The following is an 18172-nucleotide window of genomic DNA, read 5'->3' as shown; positions in this document are numbered from 1 at the left end:
TACAACTGAGTGAGTGACCCCTTGCTCAAGCCAGTGACACTGGGCTTCCAGCCAGCAATGTTTGGGCTCAAGCCAGCGACCATGGGGTCATGTCTATGATCCTATGCTCAAGCCAGCGACCCTGTGCTCAAGCTGGTGAACCCATGCTCAAGCCAGATGAGCCCACTCTCAAGCCAGTGACCTCGAGATTTCAAACCTGGGTCCTCTGCATCCCAGTCCAAGGCTCTGTCCACTGTGCCACTGCCTGATCAGGCTAAAATAAATAAAATTTTAAAAATCTAAAAAACTAACAAACAAAAAAATTACCAAATAATTAAAGGTCAACAACAGTGGGCTAGGAGAGCTGTTTAACACAAGGAAGCTCGAGACATCAGGGGAATCCACACACACTGGCCACAGATCTCCACTGAAGTGTTCATCAGACAGAACTGGGCCAGCACAGGAGGCCTGAGAGAGTTCCTGCTGGTGATGCTGAAAACTGGACTCCACATAAAGAAATGAAGAGGGGCAGGAATGGTAAATAAAGTTTTAAATAAATCATGATAAGTAAATATATTTTATATTTATGAAAACAATTTTTAAAAAATTATTTAAAAGATTATTAATTGTCTAAGCAAAAAAATAGTAATCACAAACTGTATGGCAACAAAAGCACAATGAGGGAAGGAGGAACTGGAAGTGCATTGTTACATGGTTCTGGCCATTTATGTGATCTAAGTGGTATTTGATGGAAAGGTAGACTGTGGTATGTCAAAGATGCATATTGCAAACCACTAAACAAATTAAACAAAAGTTTAATTAGTAAGCCACTAGTAGATACAATGAGAATCATAAAAAATTAACCAAAAAGGAGGAAAGGACAAAACACAATGGTACATATGGAAAGTTAATGCTCAGATGACAGATTTAAACTGATAATTATATTACTGATAATTATATTAGAGGTAAGTGATCTAAACACTACAACTAAAACAGGGTTTGTCAGACTGTTTAGTTAAAAAATCCAACTGCATTCTGTATACAAAAAACCCACTTTGGACATAAACAAAAATAAAAAGATGAAAAGATATGTCATGTAAAAATATAAAGCTTAATTATATTTATAGAAGATAAAGTAGACTTCACTACAAATAATACTACCATAAATAAAGAAGATTTAAAGATAAAAATCAATTCACCATGAGAACATAATAATCCTAAACATGCATGTACCTAATAACAGAATTTCAATATAATTAAAGCAAAAACCTAATTATAATTGAAAGGAATAATAGGAAAATCCAAAATTATAGCCAGAGACTTTTAATACTGCTCTCTCAATAAGTAAAAGAATAAGTAGACAGAAAATCAGTACGCCTTCAGAAGACTTGAACAACACCATCAATAAACTTGACTATATAGCATATATAGAACATTCCACCTATCAAAATATCTATTCTTTTCAATAACACATAAAACATTCCCCATGACAAACCATATACTGGGTCAGAATCAATCAAGTATCAAAAATGTAAATTTGGTTTATATAGAGTATGTTTTCTGATCACAATAGAAACTAGAATATAGTAACAGAAACATATATAAAAAAACATCAAATGATATAAAACTTCTAAATAACCCATGGGTCAAAAAAGAAATCATAATAAAAAATGAAAAATACTTTGAAGGAACGAAAACGAAAACACACCCTATCAAACTTTGCAAGGTGGTGCTACATGAAGCAGTTCTCAGAGGGAACCCGCACACCCCTGCCAGTCAGGAGCTCAGCAGCAAGGACAGGAATGAGGCAGAGACCTCAGAAAACCCCTGTTGGTGGTGATGTGGGTGTGCAAATTGTCATCAGCTGCTAACGGGGGCCTGGGGCAAGAAAACCCCTTGCTTCACTCTTCCTTCACACAAAGCAAAGCCATCTGCCACTGGAGTGGGCAGGTAGTTGTGCCCACCCACCAACCCCGCCAGTAAAATGCAACACAAGGCATAGACTGGTTGCTACAAAGGAGCTGTAGGAGCACTGGCACTGACACTCGGGCACACAAAGCCTGCCTAAGACTGGGCTTCAACAGGACAACAGACAGACTGTCTACGCCCACACCATGTCACCCGCTACTGCTCGCAGGCAGTAACAAGGAGAGGGGCAGCAATGTGAAGAGAGGCTCTGCAGTGCAGGACCAGCTGAGGTCAGGACAGGAACACTGAAAAAACCCTCGGTATGCCAGGCCCCATATCGAGCACAGGTAAGAATATGAAGTCTGTGGTGTTCAGAACACCTCCTATTCAACCCCTTAGTGAGGGACACACCCCTTAAAACAGTAAAAGAGGGCCAGACATACAGCATATAACACCCAAGGCAAAACAGATATGGTCGGCAGCAGTTTATTAGTGACATATTCACAGCTCCGGGGAAAGGACACCATGTAGAGTCACACTTGGGAATAATAAGCCAGGAGAGGTTGTGGAAGTGAGGCTTTGTGTAACAAGAGGGCAAGTATGCCCTGGTTCCTGAAGAAGATTTCCATGGCAGGATGTGATCAGCTTATCTGAATAACTCTCCAGGCTGGCAGGGAAGTGAAACCCACTAAGTTGCAAACTGGGTGAGATGTTAGGGGAACTAGTCAGGTGGGGAGATTTTCCTGCTGGGTAAGGAGCGTATCTGGCAAAAATGGGGAACCCATCATTAAGCTTCTGGGGCCCCATGAGGCTGAAAAATTTTAAGGCAGTAAATGAAAGTTTAGGCCTTGTACAATGATGCACTGAAGGTAACTACAACAACAACAACAAAAATCCAAACCCAGCCCAACAACTCAATCTCCCACAACTATGACCTAGAAGGAAAAGAGGCATGCTCATTTCAGAATACAAATATTGCTTAACTCAGTCTGTCATTGTTATTTTTTTATTCAGTGAGTAGAGGAGAGGCAGAAACAAACTCCTACGTGTGCCCCGACCAGGATCCACCCAGCAAACCCATTAGGGGGCGATGCTTTGCCCATCTGGGGTGTTAATTCATTGCTCAACAACTGAGCTGTTTTTAGCACTGAGGTGAGGCCATGGAGACCTCCTCAACACCCAGGGCCAACTCACTCTAATGAGCCATGGCTGCAGGATGGGCTGCAGGATGGGGGGGGGAGGGAGAGAGAGAGAGAGAAAAGCAAAAGGGGGAGGGGTGGAGAAGCAGATGGGCACCTCTCCTGTGTGCCCTGACTGGAAATCGAACCCAGGGCATCCACACACTAGGCCAACGCTCTACCACTGAGCCAACCAGCCAGGGCCCTATGTTGTTGTTTACACGGGATGTTCCACATCCAAAATATATAAAACATTTATTTATTATAAGACATTAAAAATAGCATGGAAATAAATGTTCCATTTTCAAGAAATAAATCAGGCAACAGAGACAGACCTCACTATGACCCAAATATTGAAAATATCAGATATCAAACTGTAATTAATATACTGAAAATTCTAGATGAAAAGGGGGACAACACAAAGTGATGGAATTTAAATACAAAGAGAAAGCATAAAAAAGAATAAAATATAAATGTTAGAATAAAACATGCTATCACATTTGAAGAATTCCTTTAACAAGTTTATCAGTATACTGGATATAGCAAAGAAAAGAATTAGTGTACTAGCAGATAAATCAATACAAATTATCCAAACTAATACACAAACAGGAAAGCTCAGCTCTAGGAAACTAAGTAGAACAATTACAAAGGAAAACACACTCAGGCACAATATAGTAGTCAAACTGCTAAAACCAAGAGTCAAGAGTTATCACGAACAAAAAGAAACAGAAACGTTGACTTACATAGGAACATTCTTATCAGAAATTGCGTAAGCCAAATAAGCATCTTGAGAGTATTAAAAGAGAAAACAAAAAGAATTCTCCAAAAATAAAATATCTTTTTAAGGCAAAGCTGAACTCATTGTTAGCTAAACATGCTACCAATAAATGACTGCTTTAGAATGTTTCCAAAAAATGACCTAAGCTTCAACCTTACAAAGACACTAGAAGAGAACAAAGCTCAGTAGCCCAAAGCAAGCTGAAGGAAGGAAATAATAAACACAAAAGCAGAAATTAATGAAATAGAAGTCAATCAAACCAAAATTGGTTCTTTGCAAAGCGCAATAAAATTGAGACACCCCTAGGCCAGACTAATAAGGAAAAAAGATCTAAATTATCAGCATCGAGAATATGAGGGGACATTACTACAGATCCATCCCACAGGCTTTAAAAGGATAATAGCAAACTATTACCGTAAAGGTAACAAAACCATCTAACAGCATTATTACTGGTCTGTTATTCAAACTCATATCAATGTCAGCCTCTGTGCCTGACTATATTGCACCAACCTACTCTTCAGAGAATTACTTCCTAGTCCTGTGTTAGATGTCTGGGAGTGCTGTCCACAAATTTCACACCTCATGCATACTTTTCAATTTGCGATTTTCTGCCTTTACCATTAGTGATCCAGCTAAAATGCCAGTTAACTCTGTGAGTCATTTCTGATCTGACTGGCACAACTGATAGTTTCCCTCCCAATACCCCACAACACTTGTTCACGCTACTGACAGAAATAACATTTTGTTTTAGTTGTGTGTATGTGTTTCAGTCTCTTGATTTTGACAATGACCTCATTCCCTGAAGTCATGTTAAGTTTCTGTTGTGTGCCTAGTGCCTACCTGAAGGCCTGGCATTTTGCAGATGCTCAACAGACATTTGCTGAACTGAAATGAGTCCAGAAGGATTACTATAACAAAAAATGAGCATGTCACACTCAGTGCAGGGAAAGTAGTTTCGTTTTAGTGTTTCTCATCTTCCATTCCTTTGTCAGACCTGCAGATTTGGTTCTTTAGGGGATTTTGTTTTTATGGTTTCTATTTAGTGGTATAGCTATATTTATTAAATAACTGCTATATTAATAACATTGCACTGGTGTAATGAAGCTAAATGCCACCAATGCATTTTAAATTCTCACCTGCACGTCCTATAAATTGAAATCACGACATATAACAATCTGGGTATGAGTGAAGTTTTGCCAAAAGAACAAATGTCAGTGACACTAACAGCTTTAATTATCATGTTTGGAATTCAATGTATCCATAGTAATAAGCAATAATTTTGTTTCAGAAATAATTCAAACAAAAATTCAACAACATAAAAGGCAAGATATTATTAGTTCATATCAAATACTTCCCAATCTATAAAGAGTCTATTGTCATAATTTTTTTTAAAAAGAATGACTGCTCTGGAAATCTATTTATGGCCTTTTCAAATGGAAATTTCTCCATTTCAAAGAGATTGTATACTTAATTAAATTAAAGATAGCAATTCCACAAATACAAAGACAAAAGAAAGTACATAATAGCAGGAAAGATTATCTAGTATTTAAAAGACAAATAAGATACTGCATATCATTAAGAGGAGTCAAAGATTGAAAACCTATAAAGCAAATTCTTCTATTCTGCTTTACAGGTTATTTCCACATTAAAAAGTCTATATCAAATTAGTCAGAAAGCTAGAAAAATATTGAAGGTCTAAATGAGGGAAACAAGCTTAAGAAGCAGGAATCACCATATTTAGTGCAAACGGTTAGATACTCTGTCCATATTTTAAACTTAGAAATCAGAGGTTAAGATGATGAATTCATACAGCCAAGGTTTACAGCAAGAACTCAGGGTTACCTGGCCCTGGGTCTTACTCACAATTACTAATTTTTCCCTTTATAATACTGGCCTTCATTCTATATTAAGCAGAGGAAAATTACTAAGTCACAAACTTGCTAAGTAAATGCTTTTAGGTTTACCAGATTTCTAAAACAAATAGGATATTCCCACCTCAACATTTTATATTATTCACAATTTTCTACTTACAAAGTCTTGACGTATATCATTGAAGTCTTTGCCATATTTTTCCAGTGCCTCTTCAAATAAACTAGCTTCAGAGGCTGACCATTCTTCCATTTCATCTCTACATAAAACAGGTCCTCCAAGTGGCACTAAGACACTAATTGCACTGCTCAAATCATAGCTGTGTCTATACAGTGTATCCATAGCATGAAACTAAAGAAAACAAATGGAGACAAAAGATCAGCCATAAATGCAAACTTCCCAGATTAATGAAGAACAGAAATACTAAAGTGCATGATGCACTGAATTAAACAATATACTTACGTAGCATTTATTTTTTTCAAAAATTAAAAAAATTTGAGTAATTATTAACAATTATTTAAAATGTTATTTACTGCTTCAAGAAAATGTTCATTTGGGCCTCCTTAAGGTGTGCATTTAAAAAAATGCTTCCATTTGTTATAGCAACTTAACCATAAAGATCTAGGATCTCCATACATTAAATTGGGAACTCAGTAAGTTTCATAATGTTGTCTATTAAAAATGCCAAAGTCACTTCAGCTACTATACAAGGCTAACACAGCCTTCCTGAATAAGGGAAAAATAGATTATGTATCAGAGTGATAAAAATAATTTTCAGGATGGATTAAGAGAATGATGTACTAACAAGGGAGAAATGGAAATAAATCAATAGAACTAAGAATGACAAAATAACACAGCTATGAAAAATAAACAAAACATATTACCTATCCATGTTAAACAGTTAACATGGTTGATTTTTTTAAGATAAAAAATAGAGGACCAGGCCCTGGCCAGTTGGCTCAGTGGTAGAGTGCTGACCTGGCATGTGGATGTCCTGGGTTTGATTCCTGGTCAGGGCACACAGGAGAAGCAATCATCTGCTTCTCCACTCCTCCCTTTCCTCTCTCTCTCTTTCTCTCTCCTCTTCCTGCAGCCATGGCTCAATTGGTCCGAGCACATGAACTGGGGCACTGAGGATGGCTCTGCCGAGCCTTCACCTCAGGAGCTAAAAATAGCTCGGCTGCAAGAAGAGCCCCAGATGGGCAAAGCATTAGCCCCAGATGGGGGCTGCTAGGCGGATCCCAGTCAGGGCGCATGTGGAAGTCTGTCCCTCTATCTCCCACCTCTCACTTAAAAAAAAAAAAAAGAGCCTGACCAGGAGGTGGTGCAGTGGATAGAGCGTCAGACTGGGATGCGGAGGACCCAGGTTCAAGACCCCGAGGTTTCCAGCTTGAGCGCGGGCTCATCTGGTTTGAGCAAAGCTCACCAGCTTGGACCCAAGGTCGCTGGCTCAAGCAAGGAACATATGAGAAAGCAATCAATGAACAGCTAAGGTGTCGCAACGAAAAACTAATGATTGATGCTTCTCATCTCTCTGTTCCTGTCTGTCTGTCCCTGTCTATCCCTCTCTCTGACTCTCTGTCTTAAAAAAAAAGAAAAAAAAGAATAGAGGACCAAACATGCTTGAAACAGCTAGATTTGTCAGAGTTTCCTATATTTCAAGGAAAAGCGATAATCTGAAAGGAGAAAAGATAGGTTACGATGATATAACCAGCTTTTTGCACAAGTACCTTGGGTCTAGCATTTCCTTCGCATCAGAAGCAAAGAATAAAAGGTTCCAAAAACTTTAAAACTTAAAATTTTGAAAAACTTGATGGCTTTTCTACTGGAGAGAAAGAGATTTATCCATAACATATGCGTACATTTGTATTTGTAGCAGGAAAATTGCCTGATAAAACAGAATGATTAGCTCTGTCTCTGGAAAAGCACGTAGATGTGGTACAAATCTTGCCAACAAGGTGATCAAATCTTTGCCAAGTTAAGAACTAGTTCTGTTTGAACTTTCTAACATACGAAAGCCAAAACTTGCACCCCCTTTTTTTCACAAAGTATCTTCTGATATATATTAAATACTTCACAAATGAGGAGGTGTCACATCTATGTGACAAATCTTAAAACTTAGTTCCTGCCTGACCTGTGGTGGCGCAGTGGATAAAGCGTCGACCTGGAATGCTGAGGTCGCCGGTTTGAAACCCTGGGCTTGCCCAGTCAACGCACATAAGGGAGTTGATGCTTCCTGCTCCTCCCCTCCCTCTCTCCCTCCTTCTCTAAAATGAATAAATAAAATCTTAAAAAAAAAAAGACTAAGTTTTTTAAACAACAACAACAACAAAAACAACTTAGTTCCTGCCTGACCAGGCGGTGGCACAGTGAATAGAGCGTTGGACTGGGATGAGGAGGACCCAGGTTTGACACCCCAAGGTTGCTAGCTTGAGCGCAGGCTCATCCGGTTTGAGCAAAAGCTCACCAGCTTGGACCCAAGGTCACTGGCTGGAGCAAGGGGTTACTCAGTCTGCTGTAGCCCCACGGTCAAGGCACATATGAGAAAGCAATCAATGAACAACTAAGGTGTCACAACAAAAAACTAATGATTGATGCTTCTCATCTCTCTCCGTTCCTGTCTGTTCCTATCCCTCTCTCTGACTCTGTCTCTGTAAAAACAAACAAACAAACAAAAAAAACCAAAAAAAGAAACTTAGTTCCTAAGTGATCACTAAGTATACGGTAGACACTTATTTCCTGGTACAAGAGCAGAATTATCAACTAACATCTGTTTAAAGAAAAATTACTGCCCTGGCCGGTTGGCTCAGCGGTAGAGCGTCGGCCTAGCGTGCGGAGGACCCGGGTTCGATTCCCGGCCAGGGCACACAGGAGAAGCGCCCATTTGCTTCTCCACCCCTCCGCCGCGCTTTCCTCTCTGTCTCTCTCTTCCCCTCCTGCAGCCAAGGCTCCATTGGAGCAGAGATGGCCCGGGCGCTGGGGATGGCTCTGTGGCCTCTGCCTCAGGCGCTAGAGTGGCTCTGGTCGCAATATGGCGACGCCCAGGATGGGCAGAGCATCGCCCCCTGGTGGGCAGAGCTTCGCCCCTGGTGGGCGTGCCGGGTGGATCCCGGTCGGGCGCATGCGGGAGTCTGTCTGACTGTCTCTCCCCGTTTCCAGATTCAGAAAAATGAAAAAATTAAATAAAAAAAAAAAAATTAAAAAAAAAATTAAAGAAAAATTACTAGCAAAAGTATACATGAAAAATATATTTATACTGTGATACATTAAAATATAAGAGTATAGAATATAAATTTTTTGACAGAGCTAAAGGCAGGATTTAGGACATGTAGACATGCTTAGGTATAGTGACTAACTGCTTTAACAAGGGTTAACACCTCACTTAAACCATTGGACTCAAATGATCTACACTTACACCTAAAGAAACTAGAAAAAGAAAAACAAAGCCCAAAGTGAGTAGAACGAAGGTAACAATAAAGATCAGAGTGGAAATAAATGAAATACAGGTCTAAAATATAATACAAAAAATCAATGAAACCAAGAGTTGGTATGATGAAAAGATAGCAAAATTGAAAAACCGTTAACCAGACTCAAAAAAAAGAGAGGACCCAAATAAAATTAGAAATGAAAGAGAAGGAACAACTAACACCACAGAAATACAAAGGATAATAAGAAAATACTATCAATTGTATGCTGGCCCTGGCCGTTTGGCTCAGTGGTAGAACATCCGCCTGGCATGTGGATGTCCCAGGTTCAATTCCCACTCAGGGCACACAGGAAAGGTTACCATCGGATTCAACACAGTCCCTCCTTCTTGCAGCCATGGCTCAATGGTTCAAGCAAGTTGGCCCTGGGTGCTGAGGATGGCCCAGGCCTCGCCTCAGATGCTAAAATAGCTCAGTTGCCAAGCAACAGAGCAGCAGCCCCAAAAGGGCAGAGAGTCACCCAGTGGGGGCTTGCTGGGTGGATCCCGGTTGAGGCACATACGGGAGACTGTCTACTTACCCACCTCTCACTTAATAAAAAAAAAAAAGAAAAAAAGAACAATTATATGCCAACAAATTAGACAATATGGAAGATGTGGATCAATTACTAAAAACACAGAATCTTCCAAGACTGAGTCAAGAAGTAAAAAACCTGAGCAGACCAATAACTACTAATAAAATCGTATCTGTAATAAAAAGAAACTCCCTACAAACTAAAGTATTGGACCATATGGCCTCTCAGGTTAATTTTACCAATCATCAAAGAAGAATTAACATCTATTCTTCTCAAACTATTCTAAAAAATTTAAGAGAAGAAGATTCCCAAGCTCACTTTATATTCCAAAACCAGACAAAGGCGTTATAAACTAAGAAAATTATAGGTCAATATCCCTAGATGAACATAAATGCAAAAATCTTCAATACAATATTAGCAAACCAAATACAGCAATACATTACAAAGATCATATACTATGATCAAGTGAGATTTATTCCTAGGATGCAGGTTTGTTCAATATCTGCAAATCAATTAACATGATACATCACGTAAACAAAATGAAGGACAAAAATGATATAACCATATCAACAGATGCAGAGAAAGCATATGACAAAATCTAATATCCATTTATGATAAAAATTCTAAGGAAGATGGGATTAGAGGGAACATACCTCAACATAATACAGGCCGTATATGACAGATACACAGCTAACAATGTAGTCAATGGGGAAAACTAAAAGCATTTTCCTTAAGATCAGGAACAAGACCAGAATGTTCATTTTCACCACTTTATTCAACACAGTATTAGAAGTCTTAACCACAGCAGACCAGAAAAAGAAACAAAAGTCACTCAAATTGGAAAGAAAGCAGTATAATGTCATTATTTGCAAATGACATAGTACTTACCAAATATTAATTGACCATATAGGCGTGGGTTTATTTCTGGGCTCTTTATTCTGTTCCATTGACCTATATGTCCGTTTTTATGCTAGTACCATGATGTTTTGATTACTCTAGCCTTGTAGTATAGCTTGATAATTGAGTAGTGTAATTTCTCCTACTTTATTCTTCTTTCTCAAGACTGCTGTGGCTATCTGGGGTCTTTTGTGATTCCATATAAGTTTTTGGAATATTTGTTCTAGTTCTGTGAAACTAGTACATTGATAGGGATTGTGTTGAATCCATAGATTGCTATGGGTAGTATGGACATTTTAACAGTGTTAATTCTTCCTATCTATGAGCACAGTATATGCTTCCATTTATTTGTATCTTCTTCATTTTCTGTCATCAGTGTCTTATAATTTTCCAAGTACAGATCTTTTACCTCCTTGGTTAAATTTATTCTTAAGTATTTAATTTTAGTTTTTTATGCAGTTGTAAACAGGATTGTTTTCTTAATTTCTCTTCCTGATTGTCTCTTCCTCTCACAGTCATGGGTACTGAGGATGGCTCCATAAAACCTCCACTTCAGGCACTAAAAATAGCTCAGTTGTGAGCATGGTCCCAGATGGGGGTTGCCAGGTGGATCCTGGTTGGCGTGCATGAGGGAATCTCTCTCTATTTCCCCTACTCTCACTTGAAAAAGATGAAAATATATCTATAGATATACAAAAATAAACTCAAAGTGGATTAAAGACTTAAATGTAAGACTCGATACCCTAAAAAATCCTAGAAGAAAACATAGACAATAAAAATCTTGGACATTTCTCTTACTAATATTTTTTCTGATATATCTCTTCAGGTAAGGAAAACAAAAGAAAAAATAAACAAATGGGATTACATCAAACTAACAAGTTTTTGCACAGCAAAGGAAACCATCAACAAAATGAAAAGATAATTCACTGAATTAGATAACATACATCTGATAAGGGGTTATTATCCAAAATTTATAAAGAACTTATAAAACTCAACACCAAAAAAAAATCCTATTTAAAAATGGGCAAAGGGGCCCTGGCCGGTTGGCTTAGCAGTAGAGCATTGGCACAGCATGTGGAAGTCCCGGGTTCAATTTCCAGTCAGGCCAACAGGAGAAGTGCCCATCTGCTTCTCCACCCTTCCCTCTCTCCTTTCTTTCTATCTCTCTCTTCTCCTCCTGCAGCCAAGGCTCCATTGGAACAACGTTGGCTGGAGCACTGAGGACAGCTCCATGGCCTCTGCCTCAGGCACTAGAATGGCTCCGGCAGCAAGGGATCAATGCCCCAGATGGGCAGAGCATCGCCCACTGGTGGATATGCCGGGTGGATCCCAGTCGAGTGCATGCAGGAGTCTGACTGCCTCCTCATTTCTAACTTCAGAAAAAATACAAAAAACAAAACAAAACAAAAACATAAAAATGGGCAAAGGACCTAAATAAACACTTCTCCAAAGAAGTCATACAGATGGTCAATAGACACATGCCACTAATCATCAGAGAAATGAAAATTAAAACCACAATATCACCTCACCACCTGTCAGAATGGCTAGCATAAATAAATCAATAAACAAGTGTTGGCAAGGATGTGGAGAAAGGGGAACCCTTGTGCACTTTGGTGAGAACACAGATTGGTGCAGCCACTGTAGAAAGAAGAATGGAATTACCTCAAAAAATTAAAAATGGAACTGCCTTATGACCCAGTGATTCCACTTCTGGGAATACATCTAAAGAAACCTGAAACACTGATTTGAAAGAATATATGCACCCCTATGTTTACTGCAGCATTATTTACAATAGCCATGATTTGGAAGCAGCCCAAGTGTTTATCACTAGGTGAGGGAGTAAAAATAAGCTGTGGTACTTTTACACTATGGAATATTCCTCACCGTAAAAAAGGAAGAAATCTTACCCTTTGTGACAGCATGGATAGACCTAACAAGTATTAGGCTAAGTGAAATGTCAGAGAAAGACGAGTACCATAAGATTTCACTTACATGTGAAATCTAAAAAACAAAATAAATGAACAAAACAGAAAAAGGCTCAAATACAGAGAACAAACTGATGATTGATAGGTGGGAGGTGGTGTGACGGGGCTGGGTGAAAATGGTGAAGGGATTAAGAAGAACAAATTGGCTGTTACAGAATAGCCATGGGGATGTAAGTACAGCAAAGGGAATATAGTCAATAATATTGTAATAACTGTGTATGGTGCTGGGTGGGTACTAAACTTACAGGGGGATGACTTCATAAAGTATATAAATATCTAACCACAATGCAATGCACCTGAAACTAATACAATACTGACTGTCAACTGCTATTTAAAAAAAAAAAAACAACAAGAAAAAATTCACTGGATTTCAGAAAATAAAAGCAAGTAGTGGTTTCATTATCAATTTCCCAGTTATAATCACAGCTAAGACTGACCATATATAGTTTTTTGCTGTATGTGTCACAATCATGGAATAATAACTTCAACTTTCAAGTGAATTTCTCCCCATGCTTCTGTAGCAGGGTTTATTAAAATGTTAGAATTAATGTTTATGCTCTGCTTGTGCTCCGCCCTCTCCAGAATCAAACCTCACTTCTCTAGCCAACTCTCTCACTGGACAGCTGCGGCAGGGTCACTGCAGTGTACACTCTTATGCACTTCCACAGCACCCCTGAAACTAAAGGATTATTGTTTCTGGATGTATGACCTATGAAAATGAAAAGAAAGGTCAACAGCATTTAGGGATTCCTTCCATTAACAATGTATTTTCATAAATGATTATTTTTAAAACTCCTACATTTACAATGAGTAACAACACTAAAAAAGATTAAATGGTATTCAAAATCAATAATCACACAAATTAACTATGCTCCTGAGATTCCTTAGGAGGTAGAAGTAATTTTTATAATTAATAGGTGTTCTGAAACCAAAAGTGACAGAATTAAATGAGTTTTTCTCAGCTGGTATTATACCAACCACTCAAAGCATGAGTGGATTTTCAGTCTTTTGTTCATGTTAGATGAATGAAAATGCTTTTCTTATAGGCACTTTTAAAATTGATAATGAGCTATTATCTAATAAGGCTCCAAAGAACTAAAGTAATTTCTTAGTCTTAATAAGTGGTTATGACCAAAATCCCAAGTGATTAAATGGCTGTTCTTTACAGAGTGTGTTTGTTACTGAACAATGAAGTACCCATTTGCTTTTGGAAGATTAGTTCTTGCTCTGTGACACAGATCAAATGGAAAGAATGGATCGGACTCACAAGTCTCCAAGAGTTGTGAAAGCACCAAAGTCCACATTTGTTCCACAGCCCAGAGAAGAATGCAGTAATGATCAATATGTGTCCAAAATAAACATCCCACCAGGCACACGCACTGTGGAATTCCTAGGGAATAATTCTGTTGAAATCAATGACCAACTTTACAAGGGAAACCAGGGGATGATATTGTTTTCTAGGAGTCCCTATTAGCTCCATCTTTCTGACACACATAGCAGTTTCTTTTGAGTGGACTTTTATACTCTAATCCTACTCTGAAAAAATTTAATTAAAACACAGAAGATACTTTCTAAAAAGAAGAAACACCACCCAGTAAAACTCACAGAAATAAGCAAAGAGAAGATGCAAGAGTCTGACAAATAACCAATGACTATGGTTAATCAGTAAGATAATAAAAACTCAAAAAGCTACACATACTAGACGACATACTGGCTAATTCCATTTATATTGACTTCAAGAAGAGTAACAATTGATGGTGAGAGAAGTCTGAATAGTCATTACCTCAGAAGGGGAGTAATGGGGACCACTGAAGTGGATGGGGCATGAGAACCCTTTCTGAGATTCAGGGTTAGGATTTTGTATCTAGACCTGAGTGGTGGTTACATGTATACATATGTAAAAATGTATAAGCTGTGCACCTAAATTTTAGGGTACTTAATACCCTTTACTGTATGTATACCTTAGTTTAGTAAATTTTTTTTTATTCATTTTAGAAAGGAGAGGGGGGGGGAGAGAGAAAGAGAGAGAAGGGGAGAGGAGCAGGAAGCATCAACTTCCATATGTGCCTTGACCAGGCAAGCCCAGGGTTTCAAACTGGCGACCTCAGCATTTCCAGGTCGACGCTTTATCCACTGCGCCACCATAGGTCAGGCTGTATACCTTAGTTTAAAATAAAAAAACTTAAAAACTAAACATAAAGAAATTGAAAGTCTGCCTTCCAGGTAAATACAATGTCACCAAATTTTCAATAGCTATACAGATAACATACCACAAGATCCATTCACATTTAAATTTTAAAATCATAAGAACTCAACACAAGCTGTGCTCTTTGCCAAACAGCACTGAAGGTGCTGTCACATTTCATCTCATTCATAACAGATGGAGATGACAAATAGAAATATTTTAAGAGAAAGACTCATAATGAAATCTTGGCAGTGAAATTTTCATCTTTAGTTCATTAAACAGAATTCACACTATGGTAGACTGGGTTACTGTTCAGCAAACAATCACTTCTTCCCCTGGACCTCCATAAGAGGGTATTCTTCTAGTCTACCGCTGTTGGGCCTGGACATGTGACATGACTGGCCAACAGGATGTTTAGATATGTGACTTAAAAGAGCCCTGACATGTGCTGCTGCATTTAGACTTGCTTTTTTGTATTACTACTGACTCTGTCAACAGAAGACTAGATATAAGAAGGAGATCTGGTCACAACCTGCAGAATGGCTCCTATATCAGCCCAGTATACTTCAGCAGAATTCTAGGTAATCTGCGGAAGAGCATACAGGAAATCAATGCTTGTTATAAGCCACTGAAATTCAGGGCTGTATTATGGATACTGTGTTTTTCCTTTGAGAATAAAGAATTCAGCCAGTGCTAGAAGTGCTATGACAGACAACAGGCCTCAGCTGTTGTTCCTCTCTGGAATGATCTCAATTTAAGAAAGAGTCATCACCCAAGGCCATGCTCTCTTCCTGGAGCAGCCTGCATCCAACCATGCAAGAGTGTAAATGCCTGGCCTTTCACGCAGATTTGGGACAACACTTCAGAGCAACTCATGGTGTCAGTTGTGGCCTCCACTCAGACTGTACCATAGCTCAGTTTCTCCCTCTGTTAAATCCTGCCACCTTCCCTTCTCTTCCACAGGTGTTGACCCCAAAGGTCCTCCCTAATAAATTCCCTGCATGCATATCTCAAAGTCTGTTTCCTAGGAATTCAACCTGTATCATGTACCATTATTTTGACAACAGCTAACTGATACACATAAATAGTCAATATTAACTACTGATTTGCTCAACTCTTACAAAAACTTTACATGTATACCTCTCCAACACAAATTACGGCATTCAGAATATCAAATTTGTTTAAAAATTAATGAGTATTATTGAGCATATGATTTTTTTCCAAGCAGAAGGTGAATATACACTCCCATGAGTAAACTTCAAACCATGATTAAGGGAAAATTACTTCTAAATAAAAAATGTTATAATCCATTTTTGCTTCAATGCATAGTACTCAAAACAAAATTCCCCATTCACCAACAAATTTGTTTAGAATTAACTGTCATTTACTCAAATCAATCTACAAAACACCCTGCGCTATGTTCTCATGTGCATCACACCTTTTGGTCATGATCACAAGAAAGCTATGGGGTGACAGTCCACGGTAACCTCTTAGCCCTAAAAGTCATTTCCAAACTTACCAAGAGCAGAGCTGTGGGTTCTTTACACCCTGGTTGACTTTAGACACAAACCAGACAAATAAATCTATAACACAATTGTGTGAAGACACTGAAGAACAAGCAAAGACAAGCAGAGGCTAGGATAATTCAGGAAGAGGGGGTAGGAGAAGTGAGCTTCTACACTGGCACTAGCTTTCACCTTGAAGGCATTATGTGGACTCCTACACGGGAGAGACTCAAACAGAGTTTCCTTTTTACTAGGCTGAGATTCAAGTGGGTAGGACCCGAAGAGCTAAATCCTAGGGAAGGCCGTATTGCAGGCCCTAAAGGAAATCATAACATACTATAAGAATTCATAGCATACATGTTCTCTGGCCATAACCTCCAATCAAAAGTAAAATTATAAATGAGAAAATACTTAAAAGCAGATGATAATGAAAATACTACATATCAAAATACATGATGCTATCAAGGTGATAATTAGAAGGACATTTACAACTTTAAATATTGATAAATAAAATTAATGGACTAAAAATTGGTCTTAAAAATCTGGAATAGGATATCAGAGTAAACCCAGAGCAATGTAGAAGGAGGAAAACAATAAAGAAAAAATAAATAGAAAAACAATTTAGAAAGTCAAAATCAACTAAAGTGAAATCTCATTCTTCTGGACAATAAAAGAGTAATCTCTGATAAAAATGTGAAGAAAAAAAAGGAAACCACACAAACAAGGATGAAAAGCTACTTACAGCTAAAGATATAGCAAGTTTTTCTAATTAAAAAAAAATACTATAAAAAACTGTATTATTTTAAACTTTGGAAAAATCTCCTAGACTGACATAACTGACCAAAATGGTTTTAAATGGAATTAAAATCTTATTCTAATTAAAACATAATTGAGGGATATTTAGTAATAGTAACAACAACAACAATAATAATGGCCTGTACTCTCCAAAAGGCCACGGTTATGAAAGACAGAGACAATGAAAATCTGTTCATTCATTCAGGATTAAAATAAAGAGATATGACTACTAAATTCAATAAGTGATTCTCAATTAGACCTTGAATCAGGACATGTTTTTTGTTCTAAAGGACATTACTGATACAATTAGCAAATCTGACTAAAGCCTTGAAATTAGATAATGGTGCTACAGCAATATTTATTTCCTGAATCTGACTACTGTACTGTGGTTATAGACAAGAATATCCTTACTCTTTTAGGAAATACCTCTTCAAATACTTAACAACAATGGGACACCCATTCCAAAACTTATTCTGAAAGTGTTCAGAAGTAATAACAATATGTAATATAAAGAGAGAATGATAAAGAAAATGTACTAAATGTTAACATTTGGGGGATCTGGATGAAGGATATAAAGAAAGTCTTAGTACAGTATTATTTTTATATTATTGCAAAATACAAAGTTTTTAAAAACTGTAAACACACGCCTTTGTTAGCTCATACTTATAAATCCAAATCTCTTCACCACTAACCCTAGACAAAAAAACTTAAGACTATTTCATAGTATTTCCCTGAAGTTCAGATCTACAGTGATTTTTCAGGTGCTTCTTAAATTTATGGGAGGAAAAGCAGAGTGAAAGGTTATATATACCAAAAAGAAAAACTAATTTTAGCTTAGATTTAAAAGAATGGATAAATAGGCCCTAACATACACACTTTTCCAGGATAGTTTACAATATCTCTAAGCTCATTTAATATAATTTTAAAATTCTGATTTGCAATAGGTCATCAAACAAAGTGTGCCTAATGTAGAATATTATTGCCTTAATGGCATATGTAGAAGAGAATTTTCATGTTTCATATTTTTTACTGCAATGGTGGTCTATTACTTCTAAATAATTTTACAGCTTTGAAAACACAGTACTCATAAGCAA

At 37.8% G+C, this 18172-nt stretch overlaps 1 protein-coding gene across 7 annotated transcripts in view; it reads right to left on the bottom strand.

Annotated features, from left to right (window-relative positions):
* Positions 1 to 18172, bottom strand: part of MTA3 (metastasis associated 1 family member 3) — a 194248-nt gene that overhangs the window by 41052 nt on the left and 135024 nt on the right. For 5 of the 7 annotated variants that reach the window (XM_066266992.1, XM_066266993.1, XM_066266994.1 and 2 more), the window contains exon 9: positions 5875 to 6063. The exons of the other annotated variants lie outside the window; for them this stretch is intronic. In XM_066266992.1, the coding sequence (XP_066123089.1) occupies positions 5875 to 6063 (189 nt within the window). The remainder of the gene's footprint in view (positions 1 to 5874; positions 6064 to 18172) is intronic. 7 annotated transcript variants of the gene reach the window in all.

The sequence above is a fragment of the Saccopteryx bilineata genome, chromosome 3 (assembly GCF_036850765.1).
Source record: "Saccopteryx bilineata isolate mSacBil1 chromosome 3, mSacBil1_pri_phased_curated, whole genome shotgun sequence".
NCBI classification, from domain to species: Eukaryota; Metazoa; Chordata; class Mammalia; order Chiroptera; family Emballonuridae; genus Saccopteryx; species Saccopteryx bilineata.
This window is presented reverse-complemented; position numbering and strand designations above follow the sequence as displayed.